The sequence below is a fragment of the Cornus florida genome, unplaced genomic scaffold (assembly GCF_030987335.1).
Source record: "Cornus florida cultivar Cherokee Brave unplaced genomic scaffold, ASM3098733v1 CherokeeBrave_3.0.0_Hap2_Chr10, whole genome shotgun sequence".
NCBI lineage: Eukaryota > Viridiplantae > Streptophyta > Magnoliopsida > Cornales > Cornaceae > Cornus > Cornus florida.
This window is the reverse complement of record NW_026775580.1, coordinates 99,118,759-99,138,119: the sequence shown is the minus strand read 5'-3', so window position 1 is coordinate 99,138,119 and position 19,361 is coordinate 99,118,759. Positions and strand designations below refer to the sequence as shown.

At 42.4% G+C, this 19,361-nt stretch overlaps 1 protein-coding gene across 1 annotated transcript; it reads left to right on the top strand.

Annotated features, from left to right (window-relative positions):
* Window positions 1-18,131: 18,131 nt before the first annotated feature.
* LOC132279406 (uncharacterized) lies at window positions 18,132-19,109 on the top strand. Its single transcript, XM_059781363.1, has one exon. The coding sequence runs from the start codon at window positions 18,274-18,276 to the stop codon at window positions 18,988-18,990; it is 717 nt and encodes a 238-aa protein (XP_059637346.1). The 5' UTR covers window positions 18,132-18,273; the 3' UTR covers window positions 18,991-19,109.
* Window positions 19,110-19,361: the final 252 nt, after the last annotated feature.

The following is a 19,361-nucleotide window of genomic DNA, read 5'->3' as shown; positions in this document are numbered from 1 at the left end:
CGAGACCTCTAGGCCTGAAAAATTGAAAAATGCTGAAATAACCAACGATGTATTTTTAAGAGCCCTAAACTTGAAGAAATGGTCCAACCAACTCTCGAAACCATCCAGCATATCCCACGATGTCCGACAAACAAAACGAGGCGAAACGAAATAATCTTGAAAAAAAAATTGAAAAATCCCATAAAATGAAAAAAATTGGAAAAATGAGAAATACTAAACATTAAGTGAATGACATGTGCCTGTGTTGGACAAGAATTGGCTACCTCGAATAAAAAGGGTAAATACATACTTGTTAGACATAGATCTTTTTTATTCATAAAAAAAAGAGATTGAAATTAGGGTTTTCAATGTTAGGGGCTTTGACATGAAGGAGAATGGTGGTTTCTGGATTTCCGTGGTCATTATCACGATGTGGTTCTCATAGTAAGTCAGATTTCCTTTCCTTTTCTCTCTATGTATACATTTATTTATTTTTTAAATTGTTATTCAAAATGAGACAAATCAGAGATTTCTTTTTCATTTCTTGATTTTTCACATGTCTTCATGATTGGTCAAACTGTTGCAATTAATATTTGATGCTTTATAATTCACAAAAACTATTTTTAACTTTCAAGATGATTGGTGATTTCATGAGGGTTTCATGTGTGATTTTGAAGCTGATTTTGTTGTCAGCTTTGTTGTGCTAGCAAAGCTGTGCTAGTGAAACAATGCATGTTAGTTTATAAAATTTGGAAGACAGAAATATCAAGCTTTAAAGCTTGAAGGAAAAAAAAAAAAAGAAATGCGCAGGAGAGGGAGAGAGAGAGCTACGGTTCTATGATGAAGAATAAAGAAGTAGTAAAAACTTTGCCCCCCTTTTTGGTTTATGGATGGTTAGGTGGGTCCCATTGGCAAAAATATTATTCTTGTTATATATATATATATAGAGTCCCGATCTCTTACTCCCCATGGAGTAAAAAAATTAATCCACACTTGCTATATAGACCGTTAGATTAAATCTAACGATCATTTTTCAAACCCACCTTTTGCCTTTTCTTTTAACACAAAACCACTCTCACCCTCTTTTTAGTTTCTATATTTGATTTTACCATTATCACCTATTGTAATAATAAAAGGTAATTATCAAAATAAAAATAGAAACCTTCGAAAAAAAAAATAATACCCGTATATTTTACTAATAAATTTGTTTTTATTTAGATTTTCTTTGAAAGAAACATCTTTCGGCTCACTTCACCTCTATTTTTCACGTTTGTGTCAAACAAAGGAGAATTACAAGAGAATTGATAAAGATTAGGCAATAATTGCAGAATAAGGTACTATGCATTTTTTCTGTTTCCTCTTCTTTATTTATTTTGTTTTGAAAAAGTAAATTTTTTTTCCCTTTAAATCTTTAAGTTCTGTGTGGCATATGAATCAATTCGATATTCCAAAATGCAACAGTACAGTATATTTGTTGGTAAATTTACTTATACTAGAGAAGTAAATTAATTTACTTCTAATGAGAATAAGATATTTCTTAGGAAAAGATAATAATATTATATTGTTGTTGCAAAATTGAAAGATACGAGTATTGTTTTTCTTTCAAATAAACATCTAAATAAAAACAAATTTATTAGTAAAATATAATTTTATTATTTTTTTTTCAAAGATTTCTATTTTTATTTTGATAATTACCTTTTATTGTTACCATAGGTGGTAATGGTAAAATTAAATATAGAAACTAAAAATATGGTAAAAGTGGTTTTTGTGTTAAAAGGAAAGGCAATAGGTGAGTTTGAAAAATGATCGTAAGATTTAATTTAACGGTCTATATAGAAAGTGTTGATTAATTTTCTTACTCCATGGAAAACAAGAGATCAGGACTATATATATATATAAACTAAACATATTACAACAACGCATTTGTACCCACATAACTACATAAATATACATCAAATAATAATGTATGAAATGCAATGGCCCTGAAAAATAATTCCCGTGCATAACAAAACTGGTTGCGGGTCCTACCAGGGACCTCTGGGCTCGAAAAATTAAAAAATGCCGAAATGATTAACGATGCATTTCTAAGAGTCCTGAACTCAAAAAAATGGTCTAACCAACTCTCGAAACCCATCCGACACACACCACGATGTTCGACATGCAAAACGAGGCGAAACGAATTAATCCTGAAAAAATCAAAAAATTCTAGAAAATGAAAATATGGAAAAATGAGAAATACTACACATTAAATGAATGGCATGTGCCTATGTGTTGGACAAGAATTGGCTACGTGGAATAGAAAGGGGAAACACAGACTTGTTAGACAAAGATATTTTTCATTCATAAAAAGAGAGAGAGTTCCCAACAGTTGATCTTTTTTATTCATAAAAAAAGTGAGATTGAAATTAGGGTTTTCAATGTTAAGGGCTCTCACACGAAGGGGAGTGGTGGTTTTTGGATTTCAGGGGTCATTATCACTATGTGGTTCTCATAATAGGTCAGATTTTCTTTCTTTTTCTCTATGTATACATCTATTTTTTTGAAAATGGTTCTTCAAAATGAGACGGATCAGAGATTTATTTTTCATTTCTTGATCTTTTCCATGTTTTCATGATTGGTCAAATTGTTGTAATTAATATTTGATGCTTTATCATTCACATAAACTATTTTTAACTTTGAAAATGGCTGGTGATTTCATGAGGGTTTCATGTGCGATTCTCAAGGTGATTATGTAGTCAGCTTTGTCGTGCTAGCAAAGCTGTGCTAGTGAAACAATGCATGTTAGTTTATAAAATTTGGAAGATGGAAAGATCAAGCTTTAAAGCTTGAAGGAAAAAAAAGAAAAGAAATGCGCATGAGAGGGAGAGAGAGTTGCGGTTCTGTGATGAAGAATAAAGAAATAGTAAAAACTTTGTTCCCCTTTTGGTTAATGGATGGATAGGTGGGTCCCATGGGCAAAAATATTATTCTTGTATATATATATAAACTAAACACATTACAACAACACATTTGTACTCACATTACCACATAAAAATACATCAAATAATAATATTTGAAATGCAATGGTCCCGAAAAATAATCCCCGTGCACGATAAAACCATTTGTGGGTCCCACCAGGGACTTCTGGGCCCAAAAAATTGAAAAATGCCGAAATGACCAACGATAACCGACTCTCAGAACCCATCTAGCACACTTCACGGTGTCCGACAAGTAAAACGAGGCGATATGAAATAATCCTAGAAAAAAATCAAAATATCCCAGAAAATGGAAAAATAAGATATACTACACATTAAGTGAATGACACGTGCCTATGTGTTGGACAGGACTTGGCTACGTGGAATAAAAAAGGGAATTTCTTACTTGTTAGACAGAGATCTTTTTCATTCCTAAAAAGAGTGAGAGAGAGTTCCAACATTTGATCTTTTTAATTCATAAAGAGAAAGAGATTAAAATTAGAGTTTTCAATGTTGGGGGCTTTCACACGAAGGGGAGTTATGGTTTCTAGATTTCAGTGGTCATTATTACGATGTGGTTCTCATAGTAAGTCATATTTATTTTTTTTCTCTCTCTATGTATACATCTATTTTTTGGAAAATGGTTCTTCAAAATGAAACAAATTAGAGATTTCTTTTTCATTTCTTGATCTTTTCCATGTCTTCATGATTGGTCAAAGGGCCGCAATTAATACTTGATGTTTTATCATTCATATAAACTATTTTTAACTTTCAAGATGGCTAGTGATTTCATAATGGTTTCACATGTGATTCTCAAGGTGATTATGTAGTCAGCTTTGTCGTGCTAGGAAAGTTGTGTTAGTGAAACAATGCATGTTAGTGTATAAAATTTGGAGAAGAAGAAATGAGGGACGGATAAGCTTTCCAGTTTTCATTCTTTGGTTGGAGTGTAGGTGAGAACTAGGTGGGTGGTGCTGGCAAATTCCTATGAAGATAACTGATAAATACGGCCTAAATCTCTAGGTTTAAGGTAATTAAGACCTGAGTGACTGCTAATTAGGTAGTTTTGATCTTTAAAAAGTCTCATACGATGTTTTAAAAATAGTTTTTAGGTTTTATCTTGAGTTTTATTTAAATTTCAAATCAGTTTTAAATTTCTCTTTTTTCACAAAAAGAGTATGCCTCAAAATTTCATGTCTACTATATTTATAGCTTTTTATATTTATGTAAATATAATCACTAGTATGGTCCTTAAGGCAAATAAGAAATCATAAGCGAAGACATAGTGTATTCTCAAGTCTCTTGTTTACTTCGAAGTTTTTAAATTCTTCTAATGTTGTTATTTCAATCTCATTTTCTTTCTTAATTTAATTTTTAGGATCTTGCAGGAAAGACAAGTTTACTTCTGAATTTCCTTCTCTCTGGAGAAAGTGATCTTATCGATGTTGATGGCACTTAAAGCAAAGACAAATTTGCTTCTGAATTTCCTTCTCCAGAGGCCTTTTTTACCGGTCTAAGGCACTTAACAGAAATCGACCCACAGTCGGGGACAAAAGTATTACTGCACGGGAGGAGCCTTTGCAATACTAAATTCGGCTTGGACAATGATAACTATGTATGACACTTCCTGGTATAACTAGCATTATCGAAGCTGAGCTTGTGTCCACTGTACTTGGGGCTAGGAGAGTGGAAGAGATGCCTGAAATAAAAAAGGGTCTACTCTCCTAGGCTATGTACACCGGACACAAGCTCAGCTTCGGTACGGTGTAACCAGTAACTGTCATAGACATCCAAGCTATCATTGTCCCAGCCAAGTCCCCAGCCGAATTTTAAAGAACTGGGAGCACCAACTCTGCAATTACTGTCAGTAGTAACCTTTAAGCCGACAAAACATGTCCTTTAAGCCGACAAAACATGTTGGGCGATTAACTAGTTTTTCAAGTTCCTCGTCCTAACTATTAGGCAATGGCACCTTATAATCCTCCTTGCCATATTTCAGCCCCTGCTGCTTCCGCCAATCTTCAAACTTTTTCCACTACTCATCCATTCTTAGACCATGTCTAGCAAGCAAATTTGCAATCTGGTTTGCATCTTTATATATGTGTTGACTTTGAAATACATGTGTTTGACCCCTGCCGCCGTGCAAAGCTCCTCCAGCGCAGTTATACTTTTGTCCCCGACTGTCGGTGTACTCTTTGCAAGAGCCATCAAATAATGGAGATTGATTTTTGTTAAGTGTCTTAGCAGCTCGCCTTTGACCGGTAACAGGCCCTTCCGCAAATTTTCTGAGATGGTGTTAAATGAAGAGAGTCCCTTTGACAACAGGGGCATGGGTCGAATAGAGAGGCAAACCAGATTGCAAATTTGCTTGCTAAACATGGTCTAAGAATGGATAAGTGGTGGAAGAAGTTTGAAGATTGGCAAACAGGATTATAAGGTGCCATAGCCTAAGTGCTTCGATAAGGAACTCGAAGAACTAGTTAATCGCCCAACATATTGTTGTCGGCTTAAAGGTTACGACCGGGTGTAATTGCAGAGTTGGTACTCCGAGTTCTTTAAAATACTTTCTTGTTAAGCTTAAGTAGCAATTGTATGCATTGGGCTCAGAACTCATTTGGTCAATTCTATTATCTATGCTCTCGTCTTTGCTTTCTATGTTCTTCCACGACTAGGGCAGATCCTACTCTGAGTTTAGCGGCAATTATATACGGCTCCACAGTAATTCTTTGGGAATCATATCAGATTATGCAGCAGGTCCATCCAACATTGCACATGAAGCTTTATTCCTTAGGTGTCCGCTTCTTTTATTAACTCGTTCACATAATAACAACATTCTTTGCTGAATGTGAGATGGCTCCCAGGGCTGATGATAGGAGAGATAGTCAGCAAAAAATTAATATGGGATTCAATGACAAAAAAAATAAGTTCGACATTTGTAGCAGGAACCAGACAAATCGATCTATTGCCACTTTCATCTAAAAAAATAGCCACCAATCACAGATATAGGCATCAGACTCTGAAGATGCAAGAAAATCATTCCCTCTTTCTCTCTCTAGAATTCTTACACTTCAACCAAAAAGATCCTCCTATATTTTCCATTCCTTCCCTTATTTATAGATATTTACAAGATATTTACAAATATTGACTGATTGCTGGATCTGGGCCTGTTCCTCCATAAGTCCTGGTCACCTTTGATGGGCTTACTCGCGTTCGGCCCATATGGCAGTGTCTTTATATGGGCTGACCCAGCTGTACGGACCGGATGTAGTGCTTGCAAGTCAGATCCGGCCCATGTCGTCCTGGGCCTCCTCAACTGCCCCCATAATTGCCCCTTATTTAATAAGGGGTAATTATTGATGGCGTCTCATCATGACGTTGACGGCTCGAGAAAACCACGTGGGGGAACGGACGGTCAGATCCAGAATCAATGCTCCGGGGCTCGAGGAATTTCTCGCATTCCCGACGCTTCGGCCCTCGGGCCCCCCTCGCCTTTATAAGGCTCTAGAACACCACTTCACGTCCTTTTACCGTCTCCATCATCAGTCGAATCTCTCTCTTTCTAGAACAGTGCTAAGCTTTTTCTGGTGAAATCCTTCAAGAGTCATTCTTCCAGCGATCTTGCAGTCCTCTGAGGTTAGTTTTGTTCCTTTTTACTTTCGGCAGGCTTCCATTTACCCCGTTTTAGATCCTTCAAGCACTTCCACCATGGTTGTAGATCTGGATGTTCTTCGTATGAGACTTAGACTTCCTGACAACATCGAAGTTAGGGTTTGCCCTCAGGACGTTAACATTATGACCGGTGCCGGCCTCCTGCCCGGCGAAGTCTTATTCACGAACCTTCAATTGAATGTTGTTAGGTTCCCTCTGCACCCTTTCTTTAGTTATGTCTTCAATAGATTGGGGATATCCCCCCTGCAGGTCAACCCCAACTTCTTTAGAATCATATCCGTTATGCTCTTGTTGATGCGTGACAGAAATCTGGACCTTGACCTCATAGACCTTCTTCTGTGCTATAAGGTCAGTAAGATCCGTACTAACGAACCCTTCTACCACCTCTACCCGTTCGAGAAGATGTCCATATGTACGGACACAATAAAATCTGAAAAGGGTTGGAGGGATAGCATCGTGGGCATTAATGGGGCTTGGTCTTCGCCGGCTGCAGAGGGTTACCCAATCCCGAGCGCCTTTGGTGTCTGTTCTGTCTCCTCCTATAAGAAATTCAAATCTCACAAACATGATTGCCCCTGCGAAACATGCGTTCCCCGTTTTTGTACTTTCTTATGCCGTTCCTTAGGAATACCTTGTGATGACTTGAGCTACAGTGTTTGCAGGGATAGGAGTAACTACTTGAAGAAATACGTTCTGAACGATATTCCTTCCTGCTCAGATCTCCTCACTTCAGACCACCTCTTAGCGTTCTCATCACTCGGCTACAACATGAGCAGGCTTCAGATTCCTTCTTTTGGCAGGAAGAAAAATACTCCCCCAGCCACTCCTGCTGCTGGGGCGACCTCCTCTCCAGCGTCAGCCTCTTCCTCAGCCACCATCTCTGACACTGTCCCGAGCACAGTGGCTATTAACTCTGTTGTCAGCACCCCTGCTGCCAACCAGAGCGCGTCTCCCCAAACTACCTCAGCTCCTGCTGCTGCGGGGGGCGTTCGGGACAAAGAACGAGGCAAAAGGCCTCATCCTGACAGTGAAGTCGATCCTGAGGAGGAGCCTCTCATAAGAAGGACCCGGGTCTCCGGGCCGGGTGCTCTCTTGCACCGTGCGATCAGAGCTCCTGCTCCCTCTGGGCCTACTGCAGCTGGTGGCTCCGCTTCTGCTTCAGGCCCCCCTTCTATCCCCACCTTACCGCCATGGGCCCCTCGGTACACCCGAACGGATGGGACGTTCGTGAAACCGAACGAGACCATGCTGAAGGATGGCTAGACCGCCATGGCGTACTATAAGAGCATGTGGACTCCGAAAGACCTTGAGGCGGCAAAGGGCCTATCCCAGAAGGATGTGTTCAGCCGCTTTCCCCAATCTGCTATGGAGGTGACTTTTATTTTCCAACTCATGAATTCTCTCATATTATTTGGTCTTGCCTTCGCCCGACCTGACTATTGGCTTAACCGTTTTTAATGTGCACCTATGCAGACATTGTTCGGAATGATGGCTATGCAGAAGCAGGTGGAGATGGGGAACGCCAGGGCTCGTAAGTTTTCTGATAGCCTGGAGGTGGCTAATAAAGAAAACGACCTCCTCGCCATGAAGAATACCGAGGTACTGGCTCGGCTTGACAAAATTGAACAAGAGAGAGATGTCCTAAAGAAGGAGAATGACTCCCTTCAGGATGAGAAGGATGCCCTCCAGCTTGAAAAGAGCGTCTGGCAGACTGAGCGTGACTCAATTAGAGAAGAAAAGGCAGAACTCCAGCGCCTTCTGGCTGATGAACAGTCTGCTCGGATGGCTTTTGAGAAAAGAGCTCTGGATGAGCGTACCGCTCTGATCGATGCGATCAGCAGAGTGAGCGGTGGGATGCTGGCTCTTCACGCTCGGTTCTCAAGGGTCGGTGCTCTTAGATATGCTCAAGGATTCCGGGAAGGTTTCGCCGACCGAGTTCCGGATGAGGGACAGACCAGTTCCACTCCAGATGAGGTCGACAAGGATCTAGGGATCGAACCTCTGGGGGTCTATGTCGACCCAGAGCCCACCAAAGCGGAGCGCATATTCGATGAGTGCCAGGACATTGCTTCCTCAAGGATCATCACAGCTCCTCCTACCGCTCTGCCTCTGACCGCTCCTCAATCGTCAACCGTGGTACCTTCCATAGCCACTGCTGACGCTGAGCCCCAGCCGAACGATTCAGTCATTCATCTTGATTCCCCACCTCGTGAAGGTGAGACGGCTGATGGGGCCGAGGAGGCGGGTCGGCACGACCAGGATGCTGTTGGTACTGAGGCGTCTAGCTAGGGCTCCTTTGGACTCTTCCATTCCATATCTTTTTGTAACGATGGACATCTCACTTTTGTAAACTCAATGCTTAATATCAATGAAATGACAGAACTCTTTTTCCCTTGGTGTTGTGCTCTATTCAACTTATTTTCAATACATACATATCTTTTCTCTCTTTTCTTTTATATTAGCTTTGCCGTGTGTTTGTTCATGGCAAGTGCCTGGCGCTCGGCTAGAATGCCACTTGCCACTTGGCTTTAAATTTTTAGCAAGTGTCTGGCGTTCGGCTTATGGTGCCAGCTGCCACTTATCTTGCTGAAGTGCCTGGCGCTCGGCTAGAATGCCACTTGCCACTTGGTTTTAAATTTTTAGCAAGTGTCTGGCGTTTGGCTTATAGTGCCAGCTGCCACTTATCTTGCTTAAGTGCCTGGCGCTCGGCTAGAATGCCACTTGCCACTTGGCTTTAAATTTTTAGCAAGTGTCTGGCGTTCGGCTTATAGTGCCAGCTGCCACTTATCTTGTTTAAGTGCCTGGCGCTCGGCTAGAATGCCACTTGCCACTTGGCTTTAAATTTTTAGCAAGTGTTTTGGCGTTCGGCTTATAGTGCCAGCTGCCATTTATCTTGCTTAAGTGCCTGGCGCTCGGCTAGAATGCCACTTGCCACTTGGCTTTAAATTTTTAGCAAGTGTTCTGGCGTTCGGCTTATAGTGCCAGCTGCCACTTATCTTGCTTAAGTGCCTGGCGCTCGGCTAGAATGCCACTTGCCACTTGGCTTTAGATTTTTAGCAAGTGTCTGGCGTTCGGCTTATAGTGCCAGCTGCCACTTATCTTGCTTAAGTGCCTGGCGCTCGGCTAGAATGCCACTTGCCACTTGGCTTTAAATTTTTAGCGAGTGTCTGGCGTTCGGCTTATAGTGCCAGCTACCACTTATCTTGCTTAAGTGCCTGGCGCTCGGCTAGAATGCCACTTGCCACTTGGCTTTAAATTTTTAGCAAGTGTCTGGCGTTCGGCTTATAGTGCCAGCTGCCACTTTATCTTGCTTAAGTGTCTGGCGCTCGGCTAGAATGCCACTTGCCACTTGGCTTTAAATTTTTAGCAGGCCGTTGGAAAAGAAAGTTATTATTATTATTTTTTTTTGTAAATTTCAGTAACTTGCTCATTCAAACGTATTTGATTGACAACAAACAACATCCAATTAAAGCCGAAACTTAGCTTTTATTGGTAGTACCTCTTCAAAGACGTGGCGTTCCAGGGCTTGTTGACCAACCTTCCCGCCATGGTTTCCAACGTATATGCCCCCTTGCCTATGACTTCTGCAATTCTGTATGGGCCTTCCCAGGGTGGCATCATTTTTTTGACCATCCCCACCTTTCTTTTTAGAACCAGATCGCCAGGGGTAAAATCCCTGTGTTTTACTCTTTTGTTGTGACTATTCGCCAATACTTGCTGATACGATGCTAACCTTATAGCCGCTGCGTCCCTCCTTTCGTCTATCATATCGAGGTTCAATCTTAACATCTTGTCGTTCTGATCTCGACTCTATGCTAAGCTTCTGATAGTGGGGACCAAATGCTCAACCGGTATAACTGCCTCGGTACCATACGCCATTGCAAACGGGCTCTCCCCAGTCGGCCGCCTTGGGGTGGTTCTGTAAGCCCATAGAACGTTCGGGAGTTCATCCAACCACTTCCCTTTATGATCTTCTAGCTTCTTCTTAATGCAGGCGAAAATGGTTCTGTTTGTGATTTCTGCTTGTCCGTTGGCCTGAGGATGACTTACTGCAGCCAACTTCTGGTTGATTCCATACTCCTCCAGCAGCTTTCTTACTTGCCTGCTGTCGAGGTTTGTGCCATTGTCCATGACTATTGATCTGGGAACACCGAAACGGCAGATAATATTGTTCCAAATAAATCGTCTCACATGAGTCTGAGTCACGCTAGGATATGGTTCTGCTTCCACCCATTTAGTGAAGTAATCCGTGGCCAGTAACACATACTTGTTCTGAGCTCTTGCAGTTGGCAGAGGACCGACCACATCCATCCCCCATTACGCGAAAGGCCATGGCGAGGCCATTACGTGCAATTCCTCAGGTGGTTGGTGGATCAATGGTCCATATCGTTGGCATTTATCGCACCTTCGAGAGAACTCCTCCGCATCTCTTGACATGTTTGGCCAGAAATACCCTTGTGTCATTGCTTTATGCGCTAACGATCGCCCCCCAGAATGATTGCCACACACACCCTCATGAATAGCTCGCAATACCTGCTGCGCCTCCGCGGGGGTGACACACTTCAAGTATGGGCCAGAGTAGGACCTTCTGTACAGCTGGCTACGCACGATGGCGTACTTTGCAGCATTCTTTTTGAGTCTCCTAGCTTCATCCTTCTGCATAGGCAAAACGCCATCTCGAATATAGGTGATGATGGGGTCAATCCAACTCGGTTCATACGGTATGACGTTGACTTGCCAAGGGTTAGAGTCCAAGGGTTCTTCGAAAATAGATGGCTGGGTCAGTATTCCTACTGGAATCACCCTCGCCAATGTTTCACCGCAACTCGAAGCACTACATGCTAACCGGTCCGCATCTGCATTCTGTTCCCTCGACAGCTGTATGAATTCAATCTTTGCAAAGTCCTTGGCTTTATGCAGAACGGCAGAACGATATGCCCCCATCGTGTCATCCTTGGTCGCGTACTCACCATTTACCTGCCGAACAATCAGCTGCGAGTCACTATACACAGTCAAACTTTTGATCTGTAGCTCTCTGGCCAACTTTAATCCATTTAGCAACGCCTCGTATTCCGCTTCATTATTGGTGGCTCGGAACTCAAGTCTGAGTGCTTGGCTCAAGGAAGTACCCTCTGGGGTTTGCAGTTTGATCCCAATTCCAGCCCCCATTTGGTTAGAGGAGCCATCCACAAAAAGTTTCCAAGAGCCGCATCTAAGGTCTTCTTCCGTATCTTCGGCATCACATTCTAGCAGGAAATCGGCCACCGCTTGCCCTTTAACAGCTGTTCTCGGCTCATACGTCATGTCAAAGGAACTCAACTCTATGGCCCACTTTGTCATTCTGCCCGAGAGCTCTGGCTTGTGCATAAGCGTTCTGATTGGGAAAGTTGTTAGAACAGCTATGGGGTGGGATTCGAAATAATGCCTCAACTTTCTTTTTGCATTTACAAGTGCAAGTACCACCCGTTCGGCCTCTGAGTATCTTTTTTCTGCCTCTGTCAGTGTTTTGCTTACATAAAATACCGGGTATTGCACCCCTTCCTTGCAACGAATCAGAACGGCACTCGTCGCGACACCAGATACTCCAAGATATAGAAATAACTTTTCTTCCGGATCTGGGGCTGACAGGACTGGTGGATTCTGCATATATTCCTTCAAATGAGTCAATGATTGTCGTTGCTCATCCCCCCAGACCTGCCTTCCATGGCTCCGAATCGTGTCAAAGAACGGTTTGCAGTGATCTGACAATTTTGAAATAAATCGACTTAATGCAGCTATTCGTCCTGTGAGGGCTTGCACCTCTCTGATCGTCTTTGGCTCGGCATTCTTGATCAAAGCCTCTGCTTGAGCGGGGCTAACTTCGATGCCTCTGCGGTTGACCACGTGTCCCAGAAACTGTCAGGAACTCACACCGAACGAGCACTTGGTTGGATTGAGCCTCATCCCATATCGCTTCAGTACATCAAATACATCTTGCAGATGCTTCAGATGATCATCCTTCTTCCTACTCTTTACCACCATATCATCAATATAGGCTTCCACAATCTTACCCATTTGATTCTTAAAAATTTTGCTAACAAGTCTTTGATAAGTTGCTCCCGCATTCTTTAGTCCGAAAGGCATAACTTTGTAGCAGTATGTTCCTCGCTCGGTGACAAAAGAAGTTTTTTCTTCATCTGCGGGGTCCATAGGGATCTGATTGTAACCTGAATAAGCGTCCAGAAAGGTTAAACGCTCATACCCGGTGGTGGCATCCACCATTTGATCAATCTTAGGCAGTGGGAAGCTGTCCTTCGGACAGGCTTTGTTCAAATTGGTGAAATCAATGCATACTCGCCATTTCCCATTCTTCTTCTGCACGACAACGACGTTGGACAACCAATCAGGGTAGTGCACTTCTCTGATAAATCCCGCATCAAGCAGCCTATCGACCTCTTCCGCTATGATTTGATTACGTTCTGGAGCAAATCTTCGCTGCTTCTGTTTCACTGGTTTGAAATTGGGATTGACATTCAGGGAATGACAGGATACGGAGGGACTAATTCCAGGCATGTCTAGGTGACTCCATGCAAATACGTCGGCATTGTGGGACAAGAAATCCACTAGCTCTTGCTGCTCTTCTCTGGTCAGTCTTATACCTACTCTGGTAGTTCGTTCTGGCCTGGACTGATCGATCTGCACATCCAGAAGGGGCTCCCCGGTCAAGTCGACTGACTCCTCCGCCCTGTTCTGCTCGAGCGGAGGTTCCTGTAATTGCTAGCTGGGGCTTGCTGAACGGACGGGCGCCTTCCCTTTCCCAGCATGCTTTAGTGTGACGGAATAACACTCTTTGGCTGCGACCTGATCCCCCCGAATGTCTATCACTTTATCTCCATCGGGTCCGAGGCACCTCATGACCTGATGCAGAGTTGGGGGTACACCTTGGACTCTGTGAATCCATCCTCTTCCCATCAGGAGATTATACGAGGGGTGAATTTCTACAACCACAAAAGTTTCCATAAGAGCTCGTTCTGCAGCTTGAACTTCCACTTCCACCATCCCGACGGGCTCCACCCTCTTCCCATCGAACCCTAACAAGGGATTTCCAGTGGGCTTGAGCCGCTCTGGTTTAATCTCGAGCCTATCAAATGTGTCCCTCGGCATGACATTCGCACTGCTCCAAGGATCGATCAGAACTCTGCGCACCAAGCAGTCCGCCACTGTTAAACTGACTACCAACGGGTCTTCATGGGGCAGTTGAACACGCTGCAGGTCTGTCCAGTCGAACTTTATCTGCATCGACGGGCTCTGCTGGTGTAGAGTATTCACACTGCTGACCCTTTTCTTCATCTGCGCCTGCCGCAGGCGCGCCCGGAGTAACTAATCTGATTCTTCACTAGGCTCGGGTCGACCATGGATAGCATTGATTATACGAACTGGTTGTGAATTGTGGGAGCTTTGTTTATGACTCCTTTTTATTTGTTCCACCGGTCGATTCTGCTCTATCGCCGAGCCTTGAACATAACTCGCGAACTCCCCTTTAGCTATCAACATCTCCACCTGCCTCCTCAGGTTCCTGCATTCATTAGTTTGATGACCGAAATCGGAATGGAAAACACAATGTTTAGTTTGATCCCTCTGTTCGAGGGGTTGCCTAATTGGCAGTGGTGGATGAAACTTATCTTTGTTCTCCTGATATAGCCTCGCCAGAGTGACCTTCAGCGGAGTAATCAGCTCTTCCTCCCTGGACCTTTTTTCTGCCCTCCAAGAGGTCTGACGTTGCGGCTGAGCCTGCTTCTGCCTGATCTTTGCCTTGGACTTTTCCTCGGTCGACACGAGCGACGCTGTCCGAGCATTAGCTGCCTCCTCTTCTTCTAGGCGCACAAAGCCATCGGCTCTTTCATTGAGTTCATCCATAGTAGTCGGCGTGTTCACTACCAGACTGGTGTGAAACGGAGTTCCACGTGTCATGGCTAACTTGAAGGCTTGAACTGCTGTAGAAGGGTGGCATTCGATCACCATACTCTTAGTGAGATTAAACCTGGTAAGAAAAGCCTGGAGACGTTCATCTTTGTGCTGCCTCATCGTGAATAGACTCGAGATGTCCTTCGGCGGGCGCTTGTTCCCATAGTACTGGCTTATGAACCGATCGCACAGGTTTCTGAAGCTACCAATGGAGCTCCTAGGCAAGTTTTTGAACCAGCTGAGCGCCGGTCCGGCCAGGCTTGTAGGGAAACATTTGCACATTAAAGAGTCATTTTCCGTATTCAGGGCCATTTTCAACTGGATATGGTACACATGATCGATCGGATCGGTTGTTCCGTCAAACAGAATAAAGACTGGCATAGCAAACTTCCTTGGATGCGGGGCATTCAAGATCTCGTCGGTGAATGGTGAATCAACCGTCCGAGCTGCGGATCGGAGAGCTTCATTCTCTCTCTGGAGTCTAGCGGTAGCTCTGTGAGTTACGGTTCTGCCCTCCGAACCGCGATGAGTGATAGTAGCCATGGATGGCCGGTAAGACGGATCGAACGACCGTTCCTCTATGAACTCTCTTTGCCAAGGCGACGCTACTCGACGGCGATCAACCTCTATCACTTCCTCTCGGTCGAACCTTTCCCGATGCGGATCAACGTGAGTCGATCCTTCGTGATCTTCAAATCGACAAACATTTGGCGGCAAATTGTCCATCATCCTTTCATCACGGTGGTGAGCTGACTGATTGTTCTCGTCCTGTTCGCCTTGACGCGCGATATTAGATTGAACACCTCCTTCACCGACCGGAAGTGGATGCGAAACCGCGGGTATTTGCCTATGTTGCATTCCAGCTTTCAATTCTGCATTCTCTTTTTTGAGAGCCTCAATCAAGTTCATCAACTCCTCAAGCTTTGTTTGCTGGACAGCCTCCATCGGATTGGAGCTTTCACCTATCATTATTCCTGAACGGAGTAAAGGCATTAATCTCAAGTTCGCGAGTAGATCTGAGCTTCGTGAGTGGGAATTTTTCAGATCTGGTTTCGAATTCTCCGAATTACGCTCACCGTTTACGAGATCTAAATTGTCTGAACTCTAAATCCGTCAGATCCCGCCACAATCGAACAATTCGTTGTTGCGTAGATCTGAAGCCACTTCTGCCAAAGCTTCAAGAATTGTAATTCCTCCAGAGTAGGTCACAATCGCTCAGATCTGGATCCAAATCCCAAAGATCGAGTCTCGATCAACCGAATTGGTCTGAATCCACTCGATATTCCTCATTGATCAACCAAACTTCCATACGTTTCCCACAGACGGCGCCAATTGAAGATGCAAGAAATTCATTCCCTCTTTCTCTCTCTAGAATTCTTACACTTCAACCAAAAAGATCCTCCTATATTTTCCATTCCTTCCCTTATTTATAGATATTTACAAGATATTTACAAATATTGACTGATTGCTGGATCTAGGCCTGTTCCTCCATAAGTCCTGGTCACCTTTGATGGGCTTACTCGCGTTCGGCCCATATGGCAGTGTCTTTATATGGGCTGACCCAGCTGTACGGACCGGATGTAGTGCTTGCAAGTCAGATCCGGCCCATGTCGTCCTGGGCCTCCTCAGACTCAAAATAAAGTTGTTTGACTTTGTGTAATCTTGCTATATAGTTAGTATAGTGAATAATATGAATGAATCACCCACTCTGTCAATCTTACCAATAGAATTTCATTGGTTGCTGCTCAAATACATTTTAATAATCTCATCCTTTGGAAACTTCTTCTCCGTGGCATTTTTTAAGCAAATTTTGTTTTGCCAATTTTTATTCTTTCTTCTGCTCCTTTTGTTTTCTATCCTGCCATTAACTAATATTCTCACTGTTAAATACAAAAGCAATTCATCTTTGGAACCTACCTTTTTCCTAAAGGAAACCACTAGACAATACCCCTATATAATCTCAGCCTGCGTAATTAATTGTGCCGGTAAGATGTACAGTTCTTTGCATGGTTAATTGTGATAAGCCCAATTCAACTAACAAAAACAACTGTCCAAACCCGTCTACTGACTTCTTTGAACTCGGGTTGACACAACAAAGTATCTCTTTGGAGTGCAGTCCGATGGCACCACAGGGTAAGTGAGAGACTATTTTACGTCCATTCATTGGGAAGTAATCACTTTTTTGTATCGTGACATGTTTTGATGATATTTTGATATAGGATTTGGTTCCACTCCTGTCAAATCTCTCTTTTGAACTTCATAAACTTCAATTTAGTGATTCAACTTCAACTGTGTCATGTGTGAGCATTCACCTAATCAAAAGTAAATAAAAATTAGAGGATAGACACTTTTTTTTAGATTACTTCTTGCGACAGCATAGAAGTGGTATCAGTTCGGGGATTGTAAGCAGCTATTAGTGATATATATGATTGCATTGTTGGTATCCCATGCCCAATTGTATTAAAGTCCACTTAAAAAGGAAATTAGTGTGAACATGTAATTATAGGCAATGAACATTGTGCCCACAATGTACTGTCCCAAGCCCTATTCAACTAACATTAAAAATAAATAAATAATGCGTTTGACACCGTTCCCTTTTCCCCTTTTATTTTTGGCTTTCCCACTATTTCATACGCTTTTTCCCCTTTATTTTTGGCTTTCCCACTATTTCATACGCATACTCCTATCTTTTTTCTCAATGAATATGGATCTTGATTTTGACTTGTACAACATTTTTCAGTGTTATTATTGTTTTGTTCAACCTAAACTCATCCAGTCATCCGCAATGAAAATTAAAAGGGCGGTAATTGGCAACATATATTAATGTACTTTTACTAAAAGTTGTTTTAGACAGACTTCTTTTTCCAACTACTATGTTAATTAATTCATAGATGAGCATGTATAATGTGTTGTCTATACAATCAATTGATGAAATTTTTTTTGAATTTTATATGCAAGTGCACTATACATGTTTAACATTAATTATACTATATACAATAGTTAAATATCATTTTAACAAAATAAAAAAGTGTTATGTTCACATGAAATGAAATGAATTTTTTTTACATTGATTTACCATTAATTATTATATTCCGAAATTATTGTAAAAAATCGCTTTCACATTAACGTGGTCCTTCAGCAATAGATCAAGTCCCCTCTCATTCCAGCAACTGAGCTGATAGACATGCCAAAATATAGAGAGATTTCAAATTAAATTAATCCTAGATAGGATTTCATATCTTCATATCTATATATATATATATATATATATTTATTTATTTATTTATACATCCGACGTAGAGTATCACTCCCCAAAGGCCGACCACTTTCCACCTCTCTTTGTAATTATCTCAATTCATACAAAAAGCAACCGCCATTTTGGCGGGTAGGTATAGCGTGTGCCGGGGTACCACCTCAATAATATGCCCACTCAATAAAAACTTAACAAATAAGTTTGGGAGGAGCTGTTTTTTCGAATGGTAAGACTAATTTCATTTGTATAATAATTTTTCACTCTCCATTTTACGCACTCGGTGTTCATTAGTGGATTGTTTATCAAAAAGAGTATTACCTCCCTCACGACTCTCTCACTCTCCCTTCTACATATCCATATATATATATATACACATACATACAGAAAAAATGTATACAGAGAAAACGGGTTATGGAGAGAGAAAGAAGGAGAAGTTTCTCGTGTCTTTGAGAATCGCAACACGCAGTAGGAGAGATGAAAACCTCCCAAACAAAACTACTCGTAACCAAATGCTTTCTCTTCTCTCTCCTCCTTTCTGCAACTTTCCTCTTGCTTTTCTCTCTCCAGACAAACGCCGGCCCACCACCCTCCGCCGGAGCTGATCTCCGAATCCGGCCCGGCTACTCCTCCTACGAAGCCTACGTACAGAAACAGCTCGACAAAACTTTAAACCCGAAGCTCCGCAAGATATGGACCACCCGAGACTGGGACCGGAAGATCCAAGTCTTCGCTAACTTCTTCCACGGATTGAAACAGAAACAGCTATTGTTCAACGATTCGAAGGCGCTCTGTATCGGGGCCCGAGTCGGGCAGGAGGTGGAAGCGCTGAGGCGGGTCGGAGTGTCGGACTCGGTGGGTATTGATCTTGTGCCGTACCCACCGCTTGTTCTGAAGGGGGACTTCCATCACCAGCCGTTCGATAACGAGACTTTTGATTTCGAGTTCTCGAACGTGTTCGACCATGCGCTGTATCCGAACCAGTTCGTCGGGGAGATCGAACGGACGTTGAAGCCCGGCGGGGTGTGTGTCTTACACGTGGCGTTGTCTAGACGGTCTGATAAGTATTCGGCTAATGATTTGTATAGTGTTACGCCGTTAAAGTCGTTATTTCGCCGGTCGGAGTTGGTTCATGTCCGGACTGTTGATGGATTCGGTTTGGACACCGAAGTAGTTTTCCGGAAACGAATTTGATCCAACGGTCCTGATTGTTGTTCTTTGAAAATTCCTTCTGTTTGTAATAGTTGTGATGATCAAGTGTACGTAGCTGCAGTTTTTACTGCTCATATATAAATAAAATACTCTATTACGTATTTTAGTAGGTGGGTTGGAGAAGGTTCCAACTCTCATCTTGTTTGTTCTGTTTGGTGTATTTGCTTCAATGGCATTTCCAAGTTTCCAATGATACAGTTCTTATCGAATAAATATACATATATAAATGTATAAAATCATCTTTTGTCCTTGCAAGTACAAAGACAAATGTACACATATAAAATCATCTTTTGATTAAACGGAACATGAGGAGTGAGTCCATTAGTATGATTTTGGTCAGAAATATTTTATTT